Here is a 24,101-nt window from a genome sequence, read left to right on the forward strand (position 1 = left end):
TTTTGGTATTTTGTTTAAAAGCCCAGTAAACAATTTAATAAAAAAAAATAAAAAAAAAACTTTCTGGCAATCATGTTAAGATTATTGTCACCCAAGAAGCAATGTGAAATACTGGAAGTACAGGAAGAGGAAGCGTACTGCATTCTGTATAGAAACATCTGACTATAAATCATGTTGTTTCCCAACAAAGCAGCAGGCATGCTAACATACCTAAATACGTTATATACTCAATAAACATACCCCACATGGCACACGACTCCTTAAGTGATGCTCCTTAGGAATGTTTTCGTTCAACTGAAATCCACAATTCACATCAAACTGAATAAATATCTGTATATTTGTTTACAATAAATCAGGTTTTTATACATTTAATTTAAATGCGTACAACAAATAAAGAAGTAAAAAGGCTACAGTATTTGTGTATAACAATAATAATACTAGTAGATATTTGATCACTTTGTTGATAATGCCTTTATATAAATGTTAGTATAGTAATATATTATATTAAATTACATTATATCATATTGTAATTTCATATAATTCTCCTTATTTATTTATTTATATTACTAACAAAAAAATTAATAATTAAAATATAGTTATTTTATATTATAATTTCTTATAATTCTCCTTATTTATTTATTTATTTATTTATGTATTTATATTACTAATAAAATACTAATGAATTAATAAAAAGTAATGTTTAGAATAGAATAGAATAGAATTCCTATTTTAAAATGATTTTCTAGGTAATTTATATTATTATATATCAAATATAGTGATTCATTTTTGAAAAGTTAAGTTCTATAAACAGAATTATTTTTAACGAAATGATTACACTTATTAAAAATAAAAAAACCTATTAATAAAAAGTAATAATTTATTTTAAAATAGAATTCCTATTTTTAAATGATTTTTTTAGATAATTTATATTTTTTGAAATATAAATATATATTTTTATATTTGTATATTTTGAAAACTTAAGCTCTTTCTAAAAAAAGCTCTTAATTAAATGATTATATTATTGTATATTAATGCAAATTAAATATTTATACATACATTATAAAGAAGTGTAAAATTATATTAAAGTATAGTAATGTTATATTATATTATAATTTATTATATTATATTATATTATATTATATTATATATCAAATTTAATTGAATACTCCTTATGTATTTATTTATTTATATTACTAATAAAATAATGAAATAAAAATAAATTAATAGGGGAGAGAAAAAACAGTTAAATAAAAGTAATATTTTATTTTAAGATCTATCTTAAAATGATTCTTTTAGATATACGTTTAATAGATACACTTAAAATCATTACAAATTTTTCATTTTAAATAATCCAACCATTTAATATATGATTTTAAGTGTGCTTAAAAATATATAGTTATATATAGTTTTATATAGTTCACATTATTTTTAAAAACAAACATCAACCTTGAGTCGCGGCCACGTGACGCACTAGCGGGCGTGGCTAGGCAAACGAGTCACGTGACCAGTAGGTGGGTGTGTTCTTGTTCCTTTCCCTGCATTCAGTGCAGACGTTTCAGTAAAAAAAAAAAAAAAATTAAGATGGCGACTGTACATCTGCGGATCGGGGATCTGGTTTGGTGAGATAATGTCTTATTTTAATTCTTGTTGGTTTTATTAGTTGAGTGTTTGTAACAAATTTGATGAATTAATGCCCTTAAACGTGTGTGGGTGTGAGGGATAGTTTAATAAATTGTGTTAGAGATGAACCGAGGCAGGAAAACAAGCGTGAAGTAAATCCCTCAGAGCAGAGCAGCCTGCTAGTAAGCGCAGTTAGCAAACATGCTAGCGATTAAAAGTACTCAGGTTTTAAATATCTATTAAATATAATATCATCAAGGACATGCCGTTTTTATAACACGTTGCCTGACATTAGAGTTGTTAGTTGAGAATAGTTTGAGCTAGCGAGCTTAATGAAGCCTGAAGCGCCTGCTTGGCTAGCTGCGTTGGCACATTGCTAATGTTTCTGCTGTTGTTTTGGAGCTTTAGCCACTTTTAGCACAGCGTCTTTGTGTTCAATCAAACCCGAGTACAGTAACTTCACTTCACTTTACTTCACTGTGGTGTGTTTTAGGGGGAAACTCGGACGCTATCCGCCGTGGCCAGGAAAGGTAGGAGCTGAGCAACATGTCCATCCAAACTCGTGCTGTTTACTCGGTTCGAGTTCAGCAGCTGGTCTTACTGCTTCATGTGTTTGTGTGTGAGAGACTTCCAACTTCTGACCTTGAACCACCTCTCTCTCTCTCTCTCTCTCTATTCCCCCTGCTTCTCTGTCTCTCTCTCTTTCTCTCTCTCTCTCTTCCCCCTGCTTCTCTGTCTCTCTCTCTCTGTCTATTACCCCTGCTTCTCTCTCTGCCTATTCACCCTGCTTCTCTGTCTCTTTCTCTCTCTCTCTCTCTCTCTCTCTCTCTCTCTCTCTCTATTCCCCCTGCTTCTCTGTCTCTCTCTCTCTCTCTCTCTCTCTCTCTCTATTCCCCCTGCTTCTGTCTCTCTCTCTCTCTCTCTCTCTCTCTATTCCCCCTGCTTCTCTCTCTGCCTATTCCCCCTGCTTCTCTTTCACTCTATTCCCCCTGCTTCTCTCTCTCTCTCTCATATATATATATATATATATATATATATATATATATATATATATATATATATATATATATATATATATATCCCCTGCTTCTCTCTTCCCACTGTTTCTCTCTCTCGCTTTCTCTCACTCACACACTTTGTCTCTCTCTCTCTATTCCCCCTGTTTCTCTCTCTCCGTCTCTCTCTATTGCTATCGTTCTGTCTCTCTCTTGCTATCATTCTGTTCTCCCTGTTTTTCTCTATCTTGCTTTCTCTTTCTCTTCACTTTTCATCTCTCTATCCATTCTTCTATGTCTCTATTGCTCTCTATCCCTTTGTCTTTCTCTCTTGCTCTCTATCCATTTGTCTCTGTCTCTATCGCTCTCTCTTTCTCCCCATATCTCTCTCTCTCTCACTCGCTCTCTCTTTCTATCTCCCCCTCTCTGTCTCTTTCTCTCTCTATACCTCAATTGTCTCTCTCTCTCCCCTGTGTATCTCTCTCTCTTCCTCTCCCTCTCTCTCTCTCCCTCTCTCTCTCTGTATATATCTATATATATTTAGATTGTCAGTCCTCCAAAGGACTTGAAGAAGCCAAGAGGCAAGAAATGCTTCTTTGTAAAATTCTTCGGCACTGAAGATCAGTGAGTACCGAGCGTCTTTTCTTCCCCCCCCCATTGTAATAATGTATTTTAAATGAACCGCATGTTCACGTGTTATTTGCTTTTCTTCCCCCCTTCAAGTGCCTGGATAAAGGTTGAACAGCTGAAGCCGTACCACCCCCACAAGGACGAGATGATCAAGATCAACAAAGGCAAGCGCTTCCAGCAGGCCGTGGATGCCGTGGAGGAGTACCTGAAGAAGGCCAAGGGAAAAGAGACAGTGAGTTCTAACAAACAGGGTACAGAGCTCAAGGCTCACTAACAATAACTCATCCTCAACATCATCACATGCTTTATCTTCAAGGCTGTGCGTTATTTGTCTCTGTAGCGCTACAGAAAACACAGAGTTCCGATACGAACCCCGGATAATTGATATCAACTCACTGTAGCAGAAAGAAAACTTCCTGAGGGTTTAATAGAGATTCCCAGAGAACTCGGATACACCAGTGCACTTTACATTTCATCTGAAACGCATCTTACAGAATCTGATCTGAATCGAATCATGTTGGTGCTCAAACAAAGTAAATCGAATTGTTTTGAGATTGAGATTGACATCCCTGCAGAGGTCGAGAGTCCTCTTAAGCAAGAGAAAGTAGCTGCCACAGTGGACGAGTTTGCTGTCTTACAGCTCAGGGGTCAGTCCCGAGTTTGTGTGAGTTTTATTTCTTAAATCCATCTATCTATATACACTGATCAGGCATAACATTATGACCACCTGCCTAATATTGTGTTGGTCCCCCTTTTTAATGCACTGACCCTGTCTCCGGTTCACCACTGTTCCTTCCTTGGAGCATAGATACTTTTGATAGGTACTGACCACTGCAGACCGGGAACACCCCACAAGAGCTGCAGTTTTGGAGATGCTCTGATCCAGTGGTCTAGCCATCACAGCAAGTTGACTTGCTGCCTAATATATCCCACCCACTAACAAGCATGACGTGTTACGTCTGATCTGTGTATATTAAAGTTTCTTCAGCACCAAACGTTTTCAGATTTCATGTCCGTCACTTGAGAAGGCGACTGGACAATACAGTGAGTATCTTAAAAGGTGATCGGTTTCATTCCATTTCTTTGAGGGACTGGTGCATCTCCATGATCACCGCATGATGTTTGAGAGATGTTGTCAATAGATCAAATTCTTAGGAAAGCAGCCGAATGTAATCAGTGCAGGATCATGACCATAAAAAAACACACACACCGGTTATTGTTGTATCTGAACCTCCTTGAGGATTTGGATTGGAAAAAATAAAACATGTCCGTTCTTGCCTTTTAGTTTTTTGTTCTTTTTCCACACGACTGTTAAATTTCCTGTGAAACAGATTCCTTTCCTGTATCTGCAGAAGTTTTGTAACTAATACCATTTTAGATCTTTACATCTTGGGATTTCTTGATTTCTCTCTCATGTTCTGAGACCCAAGACCTGTTTCAGAAAATTCTACATATCTTGGATCCGGTCATTAATTTAGCCATCTCTACTCTCTTTCACGTTTTCCAGGCACACGGCTCAGACGACAAAAGCAAATCGGAGAAGGGAAGAAAAGCCAACGCGAAGCCGATGAAGATCATAGAAGAAGACGACGAGGACGCGTTCAAAGGCGGCTCCTCCGACAAGGTCGGTCTCTCCAAGCCGCGCCGGGATTTAAACCTTACCTGTTTGATGTGTGTGTTTTGAGATCTCTCTGTGTGTGTGTGTGTACTTCCTGTGTGACTTGGGATTCTATTGGCACATTTCCTGTCCATTCGCACGTCATGGCTTGATTGCTGTCTGGTTGTGCTTCGTGGCTTGAGCGTACGCACAAGGCTTCCTTGTGCACGAGCTGCTTCTTTGCTTCGGGTGCCACGTGTTTTTGTTTTAAAAGCAAAACAACTTTAAGTATGTGTAAGGTAAATGTGTCTCTCTTTCCCTTAAGGAGCAAACTGACTCTGACCCAGAACCGTCCTCTGTGCAGCGGCTGGTGGCTGGAACAGTTGCAGGATTCAAATGGGAGAGCAGTGTAGGTGATAAATTCACACTCTGCCCTGCTTGAGACGCACTTCTTTGCTCCCCCCCCCCCTTAAAAAACCACGCTGATTAGGGATGCATCCATATCGATACCGCTATACTCTCTCTATCTTTTTTTTTTTTCCTTTTTACTCTTACTCAGAAAGCGTGAGCGTAGTTTACGTTGTAACGAACGTCATAAAGTATCTTAAACTGCGAGGAACTCATCGAATTATCTCGTGCAGCATGATGAGATGTGGTTCTCCGTAAGCCTTACAGTTAGCAAACGTGCGTCTTTTTAAAACCTGCGTGAGAGAACTAAACACGTGCGTGAGAGATTTTCGGATCAAATCCGATTAAAATGATGTCGGATCGTTGATTGATTCGTTTGAGCGTCGCTGTCTGGAAAAGATATCGGTATTGATGCTTCCCTCAATGCAGATGCTTCATAGTTACTCCCTACACCACGGTGGCGACTGTAGAGGTTCTCCTGCTGTCGCCGGACCCCTTAGTACCCCGAACTATGTACACCTTTGTGCTAGCTGTCTGTTTAGGAGTGCTGCCTTAATAACCTGTGATGCTTTTTATAAGTAGTGGAAGCCATTTTTTTCCTTAAATAGGCTTAAATCTGTCTAAACTGCTTACACACACACACACTTTCAGCTGCTGTATTTCAAAGACAGGTTCTTGTCTCTAACTCCTGCGTTATGAAGATCGCATGTGACTGTCGTGTACATGGCGTACGTAATAATACCGTAATAAACAATTTTAAAATAATAATAAAAATAATTATAATAAAATATGAAATAAATCATAATAAATAAATTAATAATATATAAATAGTAATATAAATAATAATAAACTATATAATAAATAATAAAATATATAGTAAATAATAATAAATAAATAACCAAATGACCATCACACTTTACACACTTTTTATTTACTTAATAAATAAAGCTGCACCGATCTGTCCTGCACATCTAGTCATAAATTATATGTTAGGGGTTTTTTTTAATTATTATTATTATTATTATTATTAAATAATATTTTTTGTATTAATCTGTATGACAGAAGCTCTGAATCTCTGCAGAACAGAAGGCAAAGTTTTTCATCTTCTCCCCAAAGGTTAATTTCTAGCCTCATGATCAAATCCCAGAAGAGTTTCAATGTTTTGATTTTGATCTGGATACGTGAGTGTTAATGTATTAGCAGATAAATAAATAATAATAAAAGACTAAAATACAAACACTCTAGCATTTTGGAAATGGTAGACTCTGCGTAATCGTCTTTAGAGGGGGGGAAAAAATAAAAGCTGATAAAAAGGTGTTGATGTGAGGAATAAAACACTCCAGTGTCGTGATCTCGGGGGAAACTGATCACTGATTATTGGGTGTGTCCACTACAAAGCTGGGAAAAGTTGACCTGTATGCAAATTCGGTGTAGCGACTTCTCCTCCAGTGGAATTAAAGACAGCAGCGGTCACATGATCCCTGTCCACGAACACATGCTGGCTTGATACGATTCAGATATACTCTGAATTTTATAAACAAACACCAAATCTCCCTCTAAAACAAATCAATTTAGCTGCAAAAATCCTGCTGATAAACGTTGTTGCTATGGCAACCGGTAGCAGGAACACCTCCTGGAGACTTCACAGTCCAGAGACTGATGAAATGCGGAGATAAAATCGCTCCATGTATGAAGGTAGCTTCACCGTAACCAGCCATTATTATTATTTTCCCTGTACGAATCGTCCTGAAGTGTTTTATTCCTCTTGGACTGCTGCACTCCGCTCCCGTCGATCACGGTTTCTGTTTACCGAACGGCGACACGTCGTGATTTATTGTCTGTTATCTGTAAAGTTACGTTTAATACGATCTCTCTCGAAGTTACAGAGAAAGCAACTGACCTTAAGACCTTCGTCGTGGTCATGAAGATGAAGCTGTCAGTTGTTGCTATAGAAATGAGGATAGATTCGCTGCAGCTTGAAAAAGACTGAAACTTTTACTCCGAGGCTAGGGGTCCCCAAACTTTTTTCTGTGATGGCCACATCATTTTTCCTTTGCTTTAATAGGGGGCCGGGTTGCTCTGTTCCAGAAAATTACACGGGCCAGAGTGACTACTAGTATTATTGTTGAGATTTTATGATTTTAAACTGATTTATTATGCCTCCTTTTCAAGATATACACCGATCAGCCATAACATTGACATATCATCTTGGTCCCCCTTTTGCTGCCGAAATAGCCCTGACCCATCGAGGCATGGACTTCACTAGATCCCTGAAGGTGTGCTGTGGTATACGGCACCCAAGATGTTAGCAGCAGATCTTTGGTAGACGTGAGGTAGAGCCTCCATGGGATACTTACAGGACTTATAGGACACTTTTGATAGATACTGCCCACTGCAGACCAGGAACACCCCACAGAGAGAGACCTCACAGAGATGATCTGGGGATCCCTGTCCTAGGCTAACACGAGACGTACAGAAACGCAACAAGATCCTGTCAGATTTTTTATTATTACTTTATATATCTATATATACACACTGTTGTATACACTATATATATATATTATGTATGTATGTATGTATATGTATAATATACATATACACACAGTGTGTGTGTGTGGTGTTATGTTCTGTTGGGCTGAACGACACCAGTGCATCTGCCGCCTGGTCAGCGTGATGAAGTAACTGCCTCCTCCTAGCATTAACGTTGTGGTGTAATAGAAGCTTTACTTGGTCAACTAGTTAGCTAGCTAGTTAGATAGTTATGTCTAATTTCACTGTGACCTCAGCATCCGATCACACAGAGGTTCTTCAATGCCGATGAGGCTCCGTAAGAGTTGTAAAAAGTCTTGAGTGTTGAACAGCGAGAGGTTTACAGGACGCTCAGGAAGAAGAATTTCAGGCTTTTTTCTTTTTTTCAAGGTCAGAATGAAGTGAAAGCAGCAGGAGAGAGAGAAAAAAAACGCTCAGTTTTGTGCGGGTGAGTAAATCTGATGCTAATCAGTGAGTACAGGACGCGCTCGTCTCCGCACAGCATGCAATCCGGGAGGCAGTTACTTTGTCCACTCGACGGAGCGAATCCTGACGCTGTGTCCGATCCCTCAGATCTGCTTCTTTTCAACACACACACACACACACAGCAGAGTGTCAGCTCTTCACGGAATAGTTTCCAATCTAACTCTCTTCCATTATAGCCAGTAAAGGATGACCCACATTTCCATCACTTTCTGCTCAGCCAGTCTGAGAAGGTAAGAGGATGTGCAGAATGCTTTCAGTCAGCATTTCTTCCTGTCCTCTGTTCCTCTGATCCTCTGTCTCCTGCATTGCACTTCATGTTTCACTTTCACTCCTACAACTACTGCCCTGTCTCTCTCTCTCTCTCTCTCTCTCTCTCTCTCTCTCTCCCTCTCTCTCACTATCTCTCTCTCTCTCTCTCTCTCTCTCTCTCACTATCTCTCTCTCTCCCTCTCTCTCACTATCTCTCTCTCTCCCTCTCTCTCACTATCTCTCTCCCTCTCTCTCACTATCTCTCTCTCTCTATCTCTCTGTATCTCTCTCTCTCTCTCTCTCTATCTCTCTGTATCTCTCTCCCTCTCTCTATCTCTCTGTATCTCTCTCTGTATCTCTCTCTCTCTATCTATCTCTCTGTATCTCTCTCCCTCTCTCTCACTCTCTCTCTCTTTCTCCCTCTCTGTCTGTCTGTCTCTCTCTCACGGTCTCTCTCTCTCTCTCTCTCTCTGTCTGTCTGTCTCTGTCTGTCTCTGTCTGTCTGTCTCTTTCTCTTTCTCTTTCTCTCTCTCTCTCTCTCTCTCTCTCTCTCTCTCTCTCTCTCTCTGCTACAGTAAATCTCTAGCTCCAGTTTTCTTTCTTTACGGAGGAATTTTTCCAGATTAAATCGAACTGAAAGTGAATATTGATTTTTAATTTATTGCCATCTTTCCAGATCAGATTAATCAGATTCAGGATTTATATTAGACTCCTTTTGCATTCCAAAGACGGCTCCAGCGATCAGATCGTGTAGTCGTTTGAGTCGGTAAAAGACCGTCACGTGACGATTACATCAGTCCTTTAATCACGCTGCCTGCTAACGAAGCTTGTACACAATCGAGATCCGAGACGCCCATGCGTCGTGTTTATCTGTGAGCAGCGGATGATGTATTTTCCCCATGAGGACGGTGACGCGGACGATTAGTGGCTCCTTCATCACATCGAATCACGCTTACGCTCTCACTACAGATGTGATGTCACATGCGTCCCACATCACCCCAGAGATCAGCTCACCACTCACACCGCACTCGGTGAACCGATCACGTTAACACCAGGCTGTGATCCTGCATCTGCATTTTTGGTTAGAGAAAAATATTTTATCTCAAATCTTTGAGAAAACTAGAGCAAAGACAAACAACCTCCTCTCCCTGACAATAATAATAAATCTAATCTAGACTGCATGCTAGGCTAGTCAGCGATCTGATAGCTAGCTACAACCGATATGGACCCCTTTACAAGCTTGTTTTCTTCCCTCAAGGCTGAATTGAAATGAAACACACACTTTATAAGAAACACATGAACGATTTTAACATGATCTGTGGAATAAACCGACAGTTTATCATCCGAAAGCCTCGATCATGAATCTCGAATCCGGACGAATCGTTTCCTGGTTTATTTCCTCCCTCACAGCGAGTTGATTTAGTCTGGAAAGTTCCTCCTCACTCCTTGGACACGGTGAATGTATGTTTGTTTGTTTATGGGATGATGCACAGTGATGTCATAGATGTCTTGCTGAGAAAAAAACGTCTCTTCATCCTTACAGCTGAGTGATTAATAATAACAACTACAGCCAGAAATAACACTAAAGACAGGCTGGTGTGGTGTGGGGCGACGGCGCGTCCTGTCCCAGTTTCCTCAGCGTGCATGAGCGCTTTTCTTTCCAGCCTCCAGTGAAACCTCTCCCCTGTTTTCCTCTGCTTCCCTACTGCTCCCCGCTGCTTCCTTCCTGCTCCTGTTCTCTCAGACGGGATGTGATCCGAACGATTCGGCGAGAAAAATAAGAAGGAAATGTTTTATTTTAAAAAAGTGTGTGTGTGTGTTGCCTCGAAGCTTTTTGTTTGGGTTGAAGTGAGCGGCTGCATGGCTGTGAACAATAACACTGCAGTGTCTGTGTGGCTCTGTGTGTCAGATGGATTAACTGCAGAGGTAGAGGCAACCCACTGACCAGCACAGAGCCAGGTTAAAATCATCCCAGATGATCCCGTCTCTGTCTCTCTCTCACTGTCTCTTTTTCTTGCTTTCTTTCTTGCTCTCTGTTCTCGTTCTCTCTCTCCTCTCTCTCTCTCTTTTTTTTCTCACTCTCTCTTACATGCTCTGTCTTGTGCTCTTGTTCTCTCTCTCTCTCTCGCTCTGTCTGTCTGTGTCTCTCTCTCTCTCTCTCTCTCTCTCTCTCTCTCTCTCTCTCTCTCTCTGCAGAGGTAGATGTAAGCCACTGACCAGCACAGAGCCGGGTTATAATTATCCCAGATGATTTTAACCTCCGTCCTGCTTCTCCATTTATGTGCGGTTTATCCGGCGTCCGAGCAACACGTCTGATTTCATTACTCTTCATTGACCTCATCCGTGTTGTGTGTGTGTGTGTCAGATCATTAACGGCTTAATCCTGATTGGTTCACACGTTTCCTGTGTGAATTTCTAATCAATCAGAATCGCGATCTACGTTTCCTGTGTGAATTTCTGCATCATCAGACTCACTATCATGAACCTCGATCTATCTATGAATTCTAATAGAAGCTGAGGGTCTACTGCATTCGTATCAGGATCAATAACTACAAAGTTATGAAATGACGCTGTTTGTTGATGTAAATATATAAACCTATATTTCTTTGTGAATAAGTACAGACACGTGTAAAGACCATGCTCCTGTGCGATACACGTGAACGGAAGAGGGGATTTGGGTGAATGCGTGTTGTGGTGATGTCATAAATCTGCCCATAAATTTTGGAAAAAATTCCTCCAAATATCAATCAGGAGTGGATGATGAGAGAGAGAGAGCGCATCTGAAGGAATCTCTAAACATGCACTTGATCATTTCTGTAATCGATGATTTAAAAATGATAAATGAGGCTCAGTGATCTGACCACACACTCTTAAAAAAAAAAAAAAAAAAAAAACACGTTGATGGTGAATAAATCCAAAACTCAATAAAAGCAGGCGTGGTGCTGGTACGGCGGCTGTAACAGCGTGAATAAAGCTAGCCGTGTCCTGCGCTGACCTTTCAGTTGATATGTGACGGGTTTCTATTTCGCAGCCCGCCTCTTCGATGGAGCCAATCAGCAAGCGGTTGAAGATTATCGAAGAGGTGAGGTGATCATTTTATTTATTTTTTTATGACTGGTTATGAGTTGTGTAACTAGCTGGTTAAGTGATGGCGTAATCGTATTGTTCAGGACGCCGGCTCTACGTCCATTCAGGCTGCAGACAGCACGGCGCTCAACGGCAGCATCACACCCACCGATAAAAGGTACAGTGTGTGAGTGACGGAGTGTGTGTGAGTGACGGAGTGTGTGTGTGTGTGTGCAAATGCCTGACTGGTGGTGTGTGTGTGTGTGCGCGAGTGCCTGACTGGTGATGTGTGTGTGCGCGCGCAAGTGCCTGACTGGTTGTGTGTGTATGCGCGAGTGCCTGACTGGTGGTGTGTGTGTATGCGCGAGTGCCTGACTGGTGGTGTGTGTGTATGCGCGAGTGCCTGACTGGTGGTGTGTGTGTATGCGCGAGTGCCTGACTGGTGGTGTGTGTGTGTGCGAGTGCCTGACTGGTGGTGTGTGTGTATGCGCGAGTGCCTGACTGGTGGTGTGTGTGTATGCGCGAGTGCCTGACTGGTGGTGTGTGTGTATGCGCGAGTGCCTGACTGGTGGTGTGTGTGTATGCGCGAGTGCCTGACTGGTGGTGTGTGTGTATGCGCGAGTGCCTGACTGGTGGTGTGTGTGTATGCGTGAGTGCCTGACTGGTGGTGTGTGCGCGCGTGCGAGTGCCTGACTGGTGATGTGTGCGCGCGTGCCTGACTGGTGGTGTGTGTGCGAGTGCCTGACTGGTGGTGTGTGTGTGTGCGAGTGCCTGACTGGTGGTGTGTGTGTGTGCGAGTGCCTGACTGGTGGTGTGTGTGTATGCGCGAGTGCCTGACTGGTGGTGTGTGTGTATGCGCGAGTGCCTGACTGGTGGTGTGTGTGTGCGTGCGTGCGAGGGCCTGACTGGTGGTGTGTGTGTGTGCGTGCGTGCGAGGGCCTGACTGGTGGTGTGTGTGTGCGCGAGTGCCTGACTGGTGGTGTGTGTGTGTGTGTGTGCGTGCGAGGGCCTGACTGGTGGTGTGTGTGTGCGTGCGTGCGAGTGCCTGACTGGTGGTGTGTGTGTGTGTGTGCGCGAGTGCCTGACTGGTGGTGTGTGTGTGTGTGTGTGTGTGTGTGTGCGCGAGTGCCTGACTGGTGGTGTGTGTGTGTGTGTGTGCGCGAGTGCCTGACTGGTGGTGTGTGTGTGTGTGTGTGTGCGAGGGCCTGACTGGTGGTGTGTGTGTGTGTGTGTGTGTGTGTGTGTGTGTGCGAGGGCCTGACTGGTGGTGTGTGTGTGTGTGTGTGTGTGTGTGCGCGAGTGCCTGACTGGTGGTGTGTGTGTGTGTGTGCGAGGGCCTGACTGGTGGTGTGTGTGTGTGTGTGCGCGAGGGCCTGACTGGTGGTGTGTGTGTGTGCGTGCGTGCGCGAGGGCCTGACTGGTGGTGTGTGTGTGTGTGTGTGTGTGCGCGAGGGCCTGACTGGTGGTGTGTGTGTGTGCGTGCGCGAGGGCCTGACTGGTGGTGTGTGTGTGTGTGTGTGTGTGTGTGTGTGTGCGAGGGCCTGACTGGTGGTGTGTGTGTGTGTGTGTGTGCGAGGGCCTGACTGGGTGCATGAGTGGACCAGAAATCTGATTCTGTAGTGAAATCATCTCTCTCTCTCTCTCTCTGTCTATATCTCTCTGTCTCTGTTTGTCTCTCTCTCTCTCTCTCTCTAACAGGATAGGGTTCCTCGGACTCGGACTGATGGGCAGCGGAATCGTCTCCAACCTGCTGAAGATGGGCCACGTGGTGACCGTGTGGAATCGCACAGCAGAGAAAGTACGATTTTATCACGTGTCCACTTTGTTATCCATTTATTCAAATTCTTTTTGTAAAAAAAAAAAAAAAACAGGTTGGGGTGCTTTTTTTTTCTTCTTACAGATGAATGTTATTGAACTTTCACTAAACACATTAGTTCCTGTTCTCACGCTCCAGCAGCTATAAATATCTCTGTAAATGGAGCATCGTTCCCTCAGCCCTCTCGCCATCTTTTTTTTTTATCTATTTATTTTTTTAATTAGTTAATTATTTTATTTATTGTTTCGATTTATTTATTTATTTTATTTTATTTTTATGGGGGGACAAATCACTCCAGCTGTTTTTCTTACAACCTCATGTATTGTTTCTGTTTCCCAAAAAAAGGTTCCCGGAACTTGAATAGTTCCTGGTTTCTGCAGCAGAAATGTTCCAGGTTGAGATTAAACCATTTGTTTTTTCCCCATTTCACATTCCACACAGGGTTTTCCAAGAATCCAGTAATAAATTGTGATATTTACGTTAAAAGTGCAAACTGTCTCAGTAAGTAAATTAAAGTGAGTTAGGGCCTAAAAAGGCTTCTCAGGTTCCAGTTCCTTCATTAGTTCCTGCTTCCTGCAGCAGAAACGCAGCCTCTTCATCGTCTTCATCATCATCATGTGGTGATGGGTTTTTTGTTTTTGTTTTTTTGCAGTGCGACTTGTTCATCCAGGAAGGAGCCCGGTTAGGACGGACGCCAGCCGAGGTGGTGTCCATGTGTGACATCACCTTCTCCTGCGTATCAGACCCCAAAGCTGCCAGAGATGTAAGTGGACACGTGACGTAGCACTCTGTAACTTCACCTCTGCTTTGTGTTCTTCAGTCTCCACTCCACTTTTCATTTTGTTCTCCAGCTGCTTAGAATTTAGTGGAAACTAATCATTTTATCACTATTATATATTAATAATATAATATTTTAATAATTTTTGTATTTATTATTTTTTTTATTATAATTTTATTTTTTTTTCCAATGTTTTATTAATTTTTAAAATTATATTGATGATAATTTTGTGTTGATATCATTTTTAGTAAGTCAATGTTAATTATGCAATAAATAAGGATTAATATAATCACTACAAATAAAAAAAAATATATTTTCCATATTTAATTTTCTCTTTGTTAAAAGATCTGATCAAAATTTTTTTTTTTTCTCACTGTTATCCGATCTGGGTCAGGTCATTACTGTTTATTTTTATTTTTTTATGATTTTTAGATCATATTTGTCATCACTATTATTTTTAGAAAATGATTTTAATTTTTATTAATTTTGTTTTAGATCACATTAGTGTCACAATTTATTATTTTCAAAAAGTTATTTTTATTTATTTATTTTTTCCAGATTAGCTCAGTGTCATCACTTTTTATTTAACTTTTTAGAACTAATCTGATCTAAATGGTAGAAAAACCCATTTAGATCAGATTAGTGATTTAGTCATTATTTATTATTTTCAAATAATTTTTTTTTATTTTTAGATTGGTTTAGTGGCATCACTATTATTTTTAAAATGTGATTTTTATTCAGTTTTTTTAGATCAGATTTGTCATTTATTTTTAATTTGTTTTAGATCAGATTAATGTCATCGCTATTATTTTTTAAAAAGGGATTTATTTATTTATTTTTTTAATAAGTTATTCAGAAGATTTTTTTAAAATTCTTGTTTGCTTTGATCTTCCTAATGCTCTCTCTGTTCTTTCAATTTTATTTTTTTATTATTTTCCTTGTTTCCAGCTGGTTCTGGGTCCCAGCGGTGTGTTACAGGGAATCAGACCCGGAAAGTGTTACGTGGAAATGTCCACTGTGGATCCCGAGACCATTACAGAGCTCTCACAGGTAGGTTCTGTAAAGTAAAGCTCTGATTTAGACAGCCTAGGAGGGTCACACACACACACACACACACACACACAGAGAGGAAACACCCTGTGAGGAAGTGTTGTGTTCAGAGTAAATATAGGAGCAGTGAGAGGTTGGACATTCAGAGTTAAAGTGACCAACATACACAGGAGTGTGTGGGAGATACAGAGAGAGAGTCTGGTGTGTGTGTGTGTGTGTGTGTGTGTGTGTGTGTGTGTGTGTGTGTGTGTGTGTGTGAGAGAGTGTGTCTTATTCTTTCATTTCAGTTCTGTAAGTGCTGTAAGAGACAATGCCCTGATAACACACACACATTTTCTCTCTCTCATACAAACACTCTGTCGCTCACTCTCAGCTCTCACAACTCTCCCCAGCCTCGTTCATCCTCACGGCTTCAGTCGCTCTGTGTGAGATGTTGTAATGATTGAGATGTCGCACTGTTTAAGATGTTGTGATGTTTTTAAAGGTGATCACGTCCAGAGGAGGTCGCTTCCTGGAGGCTCCGGTTTCAGGCAGTCAGCAGCTGTCCAACGACGGCATGTTGGTCATCGTGGCAGCGGGAGATCGGACTGTTTACGAAGACTGCAGCAGCTGCTTCCAGGCCATGGGCAAAACCTCCTTCTTCTTAGGTACTTTCTCTCTCTCTCTCACACACACACACACACACACACACACACACACACACACGGTTCTGCAAGCGATAGACTTCAGCTAATTATTATTCATTTATATTTGATCTAATCTTAATGTAAATGATCCTTACTGAAACAGGAAGAAGTACTACAACCAACCACAAGACATCCTTTTTAATGTGGGCTGAGTTTAACTTGCTCTGGTTTTATGCTCTCTCTCTCTCTCTCTCTGTGTGTGTGTGTGTGTGTGTGTGTGTGTGTGTGTGTGTGTGTGTGTGTGTGTGTGTGTGTGTGTGTGTGTGTGTGTGTAGGTGAAGCAGGCAACGCAGCGAGGATGATGCTAATCCTCAACATGGTGCAGGGCAGTTTCATGGCCACCATCGCAGAGGGACTGACCCTCGCTCAGGCCACTGGCCAATCACAGCAGACCTTCCTGGACATTCTGTGTCAGGGGCAGATGGCCAGCACGTTCGTGGACCAGAAATGCCAAAGTGAGTAGAATTTTCTTCTGGATTTGTTGAACCTCAGTGCTGTTAAATTGCCTGAGTGACCCATTTCTCAGTCTTAACATCTCACTTTTTGCTTGTCGAGTGTCGTGTGAGGTAAATAAACAGCTGGAGCTGAGGTTTTCTCCTGACCGCATACTGCTCTCGAGTCACGAGCCGAGCTTGAAGATGATTCGTTAAGAAAAGGATGGAGTCTGAGCATTAAGATTATTTTAAATGATGAAAGATTCAAATCATTTCATTCTGCAGAAGTGATGATCAGTATGGTTTATCTGAATGGCGAGTGTTTACTATTCCTAACTGCACCACTAGGGGGCGACCTGTGACGGGAAATGAAGCCGAATCTTACCTCAAGCGTGTTATTGATCAATAGTTATTTCCCTTAGAAGGATTTTCGCTCATGTGGAGGCAAAAAAAAAAAGCTAGAATAGGGAAATAATAAACTGATGAACAGATGCTGATTTTTATCTGATTAAGAAAAATGTCATCAAAAAAATCACAGTAAACCTTCAACATAAATATGATGCTCATTATTACAGACAGGATCAGTTTCTGGGGGAAAAATGAAGAGAGAGGGTTTCTACTGTGTTTTTGTTTTTTTCCCTCCAGATATTTTGCAGGGCAACTTCAAACCAGATTATTACCTAAAACACATCCAGAAAGATTTAAGATTAGCCATTTCAATGGGAGACTCTGTTAATCACCCTACACCAATGGCAGCCGCTGCAAACGAGGTAAGATCTCTCTCTCTCTCTCTCTAGTCCTTTTCCTCTCTCTCTCTTTAGTCCTTTCCTTTTTTTTCTCTCTTTAGTCCTCTCCCTTTCTCTCTCTCTCTCTCTCTCTCCTTAGTCCTCTCCCTTTCTCCCTCTCTCTCTCTCTCTCTCTCTCTCTAGTCTTCTCTCATTCTCTCTCTCTCTCTAGTCCTCTCCCTTTCTCTCTCTCTCTCTCTCTCTTTAGTCCTCTCCCTTTCTCTCTCTCTCTCTCTCTCTCTCTCTCTCTCTAGTCCTCTCCCTTTCTCTCTCTCTCACTCTCTTTAGTCCTCTCTCTCTCGCGCTCTCTCTCTCTCTCTCTCTCTCTCGCGCTCTCTCTCTCTCTCTCTCTCTCTCTCTCTCTCTAGTCCTTTCCCATTCTCTCTCTCTCTCTCTAGTCCTCTCTCTCTCTCTCTCTCTCTCTCTCTCTCTCTCTCTCTCTGTGGTCTGATGATCAGTTCCTCACTCATAGTTCTACTTCCTATCTGCAGTTTCAATAAAATCAGTGGAAGAAGTTTGTATTTCTCTTCTGTGAAGGGAGCAGATGATGTTCGTGATGTGGTTTATTCTCAGTTCAGCGTGTGTGAAGTGAGAGAGGGAGATTATATGAACACAGTGACACTGTAGCTGAAGTGGAATGAAGCGTGTGGTCACTACACTTTCTGTGTGTGTTCCTGCAGGTGTATAAGAGAGCGAAGGCGCTGGACCAGTCGGACAATGACATGTCTGCAGTCTACAGAGCTTATATTCACTAATCCCTGAAGATGTGCTCGAAATTCTGGACCACAATCTCCCTCTTTCTCCTTTTTCTTCCTTTCATTGTGTGTGTGTTTCCACACGGCCTCTCATCCTCTGAGTGTTACGCTGACCGAGTTATGCTCTCCTCTGCAGGGGGATTTTATGATGCAGGACGGAGCTCTGAGGCACGTGTGTGTGTGTGTGTGTGTGTGTGTGTGTGTGTGTGTGTGTGTGTGTGTGTGATTCAGATCCACTGTTTTTATTTCAGGACGCACCGATCCCTCTCTCGATGACGATACAGACTTCGCCGGTCAGAGCATTAATCAGTCCTGACCCTTACTCGTCCTTCAGTTTAGAATCACGAACGCTTTTATAATTCTGCGTCTTCTGGGACAATATAATATTACACGTTAAAAACAAACTAAAATCAGTGGATCCTGATCTCAGAAGAAATCTAGTTTTAATTTTTAATCCAGCTGTTGGATCTCGCTGCATCTTAAACCTCATCAGGAAACGTTAGAGAAGGTCTGGACCCCTTGGTTGTAGATTCACAGAAAGAAAGAAAATACCAACACTGGAGTGATGGACACTTTATTTTTGTTTCTCAGAGGAGTAAAGAAAATCCTCAGGCTTTTATTTCAGGTTAAAATAATGAGAGATATATATCATTATGTATAAACGTTGATTTTATTTGCATTTATTCTGAAATAATCTGTTCTGCAGCGCCATACAGTAAACCCAGCAGCACTTCTGTACCTTTAAATGACTGTATACACGCACACACACACACGCATACATACACACGCACACACACACTCACATGCACTCACGCATACATGCACTCACATGCACTCGCACGCATACATACACGCGCGCACACACACACACACTCACATGCACTCACACGCATACATGCACTCACACGCACACACACGCATACATACACACACTCAAATGCACTCACACGCATACATACACACACTCATGCATACATACACACGCATACATACACACACACACACGCATACATACACACACACTCACATGCACTCACACGCATACATGCACTCACACGCACACACGCATACATACACACACTCAAATGCACTCACACACATACATGCATACATACACACGCATACATACACACACACACACACACTCACACGCATACATACACACGCATACATACACACACACACATACACGCGCACACACACACACGCATACATACACTCACACACACTCACACGCATACATATACACACACATACACGCGCACACACACACACGCATACATACACTCACACGCATACATACACGCACACACTCACATGCACTCACACGCAAATCTCCATCCTTGTGGTTGGTTATGAACAGTAAGAGTGTGTTAGTGGTTTAAAAAGGTAAAGACCTGCTGCTGTGTTCATGTGTGACTCTGTAAGCGGCGGCCATTTTGATTCCTCACTTGCTGAACTCTGGAAGTCAGGAGTGAGTTTATTCCAATGCAGCGTTATTGATGATGATGATGATGATGATGATGATGATGATCTCGGCGGTGTGTATCGTGAGATCGGAGCAGAAGCGGTGCGTCCTTTTGTTTTACCCCCATGATGTGTAGTTTTGTCAAAAGTCCCCCCCCCCCCCCCCGTCTGTCCCTTTAACTCGTCCTCGTCCAGAAGGGTGCAGGCTTACAGGAGCATGAAGACGACGCCACTGCATTGCCTTAATATCCTAAAAAACCCACATAGATGTATTTATTTATTTTAAATCTCTTGAGAATCTCTCCAGACTTAATGATTTTGGCCCGGCAGTGAGGAAGAGGAGGATGAGGATGAGGTCCGATCGGTCGAGGTGTTCGACTCTGCCTTAGAAAGAAAATGTGATTTTTTGATTTTTTTTTTTTAATTATTATAATTATTTTGATTTTTTTTTAAATTGTGAGGCTTGTATTAATCTCGTGTCTCGATCCAGATGGTTTCTTTAACAGCTGATGATTATTTTTTGGATCAGTTTTTCTGTTTTTTTCCATGTTGCAGGCGTGTAAGCTAAACTCAGAGATATGAAGAAGACCTGGTTTAGTTCGAGGTTGTTGTTTTTTTTCAGTGTTGAAGTGAAGAGGTTTTTTTTTTTTAGTCGGATCTCCGCTGAAGAGGTTTTTATTTTTGTTTTTATTTGTTTTGTTTTTTTTATAGGTGAGGTCACTAATCATTTTTTTTGTTTTTGTTGTCTGAGACACTGGTCATGTATGATTGATTGATTGATTGATTGATTTTGGAGTTTGGTTTCATCGGCGCCCGTTCATCTTCACGGAAACGTCTCATACTCTTTTATCCGTAAATTATGAGTTCTGTTCTCTTTCCTTTTTTTCACGTTGTTGGTTTTAGAGTTTAGAGGGAATGAGTGAGTGAAGGAGTGAGAGGGGGAACGAGAGAGGGAACGAATGAGTGTGTGAGGGAATGAGAGAGTGAGAGTGAGTCTAGAGTATTATTTTAAACCCCCGGTAATGGATGGAGTTTATTATTAATGAGACTTTAACACTCGCTCTTCAGGTTCCTGTTTCCTCGGCTGTTCGTTTTCTTTCGTGTTGGTTCATGTAACAGTTTCGTTGATTTGTGACTGATGGTCTTTCTGAACAAAAATAAGAAAGCTGATTCAACCTTTTTTTTCTGCGACAAAGGTGATGGCAAATTGGAGAAATATTTATAATTTCTTGTAAATGTGAAAATGTCACGTTTTATTGTGCAGTCCACTGAATCCTCCCAATAAACAAACCATTCTACAGTTTAAACCACGTGTGTGAGTGAGATCCTGTTACAGATTTTATTCTATCAGGATTAAAATGAACAGTAAATCAGTTCATTAAAGAGAAACTGAATTATTTAGGGAATCAGGATTAAAGCTCAAGATTGATTACACTATATTGCCAAAAGTTTTGGGATGTCTGCCTTTATATTACATTCATGTGCATGTAGAGTTGTCCCGCCCTTTGCAGCTATAACAGCTTCAACTCTTCTGGGAAGGCTGTCCACAAGGTTTAGGAGTGTGTTTATGGGAATTTTTGAGCATTCCTCTAGAAGCACATTTGTGAGGTCAGGCACTGATGTTGGATGAGAAGGTCTGGCTCACAGTCTCCACTCTAATTCATCCCAAAGGTGTTCTATGGGGTTGAGGTCAGGACTCTGTGCAGGCCAGTCAAGTTCCTCCACATCAGACTCTGTCATCCATGTCTTTATGGACCTTGCTTTGGTCACTGGTGTGCGGTCATGATGGAACAGGAAGGGGTCATCCCCAAACTGTTCCCACAAAGCTGGGAGCATGAAATTGTCCAAAATGTCTTGATATGCTGAAGCATTAAGAGTTCCTTTCACTGGATCTAAGGGGTCAAGCCCAGCTCCTGAACTCAATGATTTGGAGGGGTGTCCCAAAACTTTTGGCAATATAGTGTAATAATATTAAGGAGGCTTCCACACTGTTGCTAAGCAACACACTAGAGTCTGATTTAAACATGATGTTTTTTGAGGTAAATATAAACAAATAGATTAGTTTGTGATGAAAGTGATGTCATTTGAGTAAAGCCCTGAGACAAGGGGAAAAAAGTCAACTCCTGAAACATACAAGTACTTATTAATTTATTTACACAATTTAAAATACACAAATACAGTGGCAATACAAATGAGGAGGAAACAAAAAAAATAAAAATAAAATAAAACCTTCCCAAGCAGGAAGATTCCCATCATTCCATCAGATACAGCACAGTGTGGTGATTGGGTGATGATGAAATCAGTCATAAGGAGGGAAAAAAATAAACAAACAAAAATAAAAAGGAGGAAACCCCAGAATCGCTCAATCCCAATGTGTGCTCTCGCTCGCATCGGCACTGGAGCCGCTCTTGGAAATACGAGAAGAAAACGACTAACTTTTAGAGAGAGAAAAAGAAGAGAAAAAGAAGCAAGAAAGTCCTTATCATCCCTCTAAACACTACAGTCTGCCCCACACACACACACACACACACACACACACACACACACACACACACCCAATCAAACAAGAAAGAGGCTACAGAGCTGGGGGGAAAAAAACGGTACCTCGTGATCAACTACACGTCCTATATACATGACAACAGAATGAGTTTCCTCAGCACTACTACAACCCCCCTCCCCCCATCCCATCCCCGGCCCCGCCTACAGAGAAACGCCTACACACTCGACTACGCCGGAGAGCCGCCGCTTTCCTTGTACGACTCGGAGCACCGCCCACAATTTCAGCCTAAAAGCCCGGGGAACGTTCGGCCAATAGAAAAGAAAAGAAAAGAGGTTTGCTTAAAGGGCATGGATGTCTTCGTCTCTCTCGAAGATCATCGTTCATCGTCATCATCATAATCATCATCTTCATCATCAGCTGCATTCAATCCCTGGACTCTTAGGTCATTAAACCGTCCCGAAAAGAAAAAACCCAAATCAACATGCTATAGTCCTTAAACACGACAAACGCAACAACGTGGACACGGACCCCAAACCTAACACACGGCCATGTGATCGAGAGAGAGAGAGAGAGAGATTGAAAGTGAGGGCAGAGAGAGAGTGAGAGTGTAAGAGAGAGAGACGGAAAGAGAGACAGACTGAAGACACATGGAGAAGGAGAAAGAGAGAGAGAGCGCTGACTGCAGCAACATGAACTTCACAGCTTCTGGGAATGCAAGGAGGAGAAAAAGAAGGGAGAGAAAGAAGAAGAAAAAAGAAAAAAAAGAGGAAAAAGACGTGAACACAAAACGTTAATGAATTCTGGAGCGAATGCCACGTGATCATTTTATTCACGCCTCACAACAAATAAACGTCTAATGTCGAAAAAACGCTGGTTTATTCCCCACCACAGATCTGATCTAAAGTCTCAAAGAAAACATAAAATCAACAGCTTGGATTTCACACAAAAAAAAAAACAAAAAAAAAACGATTACACGTCGTTACAAAACGAAAGAAGGAAAAAGATGGTTAATGCTATCTTGTCCTCTACGCTCCGCCCTCATCCGCCTGCGAGAACTTTTCAAAAAAAAAAAACGTTATCTCCCATGATTCAGCACACCTGCAGCTGGTGAGAACTGAGTTTAATCTTCGTTAATAAACGAGAGGAAAAGAAAATAATAAAGGATTAAAAAATTTAAAATCATAAACAGAAGCACAAACTCGATGGCTATCAGTGAGTACGGCTCCGTCTGAAGCCGAGTGGATTTGTGTTCTTTTCTTTTTTTTTTGCGCTGCTCGTGATGGCTCCGCCCACAGCACATGACTGACAGGCAGAGAAACGTCGTTAACCCTCCCCCCTTCCGTTGAAGCCCCGCCCACTCCCGAGGGCTGAGTAAATCGGTGAATAGGCGCGTGGAGACGACACGCCTCGGCTGTTTGATTCAAGTGTGACTGCGTGAGAGAGAGAGAGAGAGAGAGAGAGAGAGAGAGAGTGTGTGTGAGAGTGAGAGTGAGAGTGTCTCTGTCTCCCTCAGCGACAGTTTGTGTTAGTGTGTTGAGGAAAAATAAAAGAAAAAGTCGAGTCTGTGTGTGGCTTTGATTTGCTCAGGGTGACTGCGGCTGCGCAGACGCTCATCGAGGAACAGCAGACTGCAGGCCGCTCGGAGTGACGCGGGACAGAGCCTGATGGAAGACAAACACACAGTCAGTTACACACACAGTCAGTGTTACACACACACACACACACGAAAAATAAATAGCTCTAATTCTCAGCTTAAAGTTAAAAAAGAAACCAAAAGATGTGATCCAACTGCAGCTTTATTTCCATCAGCAGGGAGAGGGAGAGAGAGAGAGAGAGAGAAAATAAGAGAAAGCGACAGTGTGAGAGCGAGCGAGCGAGAGAGAGAGAGAATAAGAGAGCGATAGAGCAAGAAAGAGAGCGACAGAGAGAGCAAGCGAGAGAGAGAGGATGAGTGGAGAGAAAGCGACAGAGGAGAGTGGAAAAATAGAGAGAAAGAAAGCGTAACAGACAGCGCTAGAGAGAGATAGAGAAAATGGACTAGAGAGAGATGGATGGATACAAGAGATCACTCAGAGAAATTTGTGTAAATTTGTTTTGAGTGAGTGTGTGTGTGTGAGAATCAGAGTTAGAGAGGTGGAGGTGTGTAGAGTTTCTCAGCGAGGGCGTAAAATTAATGCAGTGTTTTGTTTTCTTCAGTAAAACACTGCACCATTTCACACACTCCAATAAGAGGAAGTGATGATTTTTGCA

The 24,101-nt window shown here is 41.7% G+C and overlaps 2 protein-coding genes across 5 annotated transcripts in view; one reads left to right on the forward strand and one right to left on the reverse strand.

The window, feature by feature from the left end:
- Positions 1 to 1,519: 1,519 nt before the first annotated feature.
- Positions 1,520 to 21,693, forward strand: glyr1 (glyoxylate reductase 1 homolog (Arabidopsis)). Of its 3 annotated transcripts, XM_058372926.1 has the most exons (16): positions 1,520 to 1,619; positions 2,114 to 2,150; positions 3,160 to 3,239; positions 3,339 to 3,477; positions 4,753 to 4,869; positions 5,168 to 5,251; positions 8,442 to 8,495; positions 11,546 to 11,596; positions 11,685 to 11,758; positions 13,279 to 13,378; positions 14,049 to 14,159; positions 15,123 to 15,224; positions 15,709 to 15,871; positions 16,186 to 16,365; positions 16,990 to 17,114; positions 17,810 to 21,693. In XM_058372926.1, exons 1-16 carry the CDS (start codon positions 1,582 to 1,584, stop codon positions 17,882 to 17,884), a joined length of 1,530 nt encoding a protein of 509 aa, XP_058228909.1. In that variant the 5' UTR covers positions 1,520 to 1,581; the 3' UTR covers positions 17,885 to 21,693. The 3 variants fall into 3 exon arrangements, with proteins under 3 accessions (XP_058228909.1, XP_058228918.1, XP_058228926.1); XM_058372935.1 differs by lacking the exon at positions 8,442 to 8,495; XM_058372943.1 differs by lacking the exons at positions 5,168 to 5,251; positions 8,442 to 8,495.
- csnk1da (casein kinase 1, delta a) overlaps positions 21,483 to 24,101 on the reverse strand; it is a 31,254-nt gene continuing 28,635 nt past the window's right edge. For both annotated transcript variants that reach the window (XM_058372955.1, XM_058372964.1), the window contains one exon: positions 21,483 to 23,512. In XM_058372955.1, coding sequence (XP_058228938.1) covers positions 23,462 to 23,512 — 51 coding nt within the window. In that variant the 3' untranslated portion in view covers positions 21,483 to 23,461. The remainder of the gene's footprint in view (positions 23,513 to 24,101) is intronic.

This window comes from Hemibagrus wyckioides, linkage group LG02 (assembly GCF_019097595.1).
Source record: "Hemibagrus wyckioides isolate EC202008001 linkage group LG02, SWU_Hwy_1.0, whole genome shotgun sequence".
Classification (NCBI taxonomy): Eukaryota; Metazoa; Chordata; class Actinopteri; order Siluriformes; family Bagridae; genus Hemibagrus; species Hemibagrus wyckioides.

What these genes read in the sequence shown, in the direction of transcription:
- glyr1 (XM_058372926.1), top strand. Translation starts at nt 1,582, where the DNA reads ATGGCGACTGTACATCTGCGGATCGGGGATCTGGTTTG. An exon ending in ATCACACCCACCGATAAAAG is followed by an intron (nt 11,759 to 13,278) that starts GTACAGTGTGTG and finishes TCTCTCTAACAG; the next exon opens with GATAGGGTTCCTCGGACTCG. An exon ending in ACCCCAAAGCTGCCAGAGAT is followed by an intron (nt 14,160 to 15,122) that starts GTAAGTGGACAC and finishes CCTTGTTTCCAG; the next exon opens with CTGGTTCTGGGTCCCAGCGG.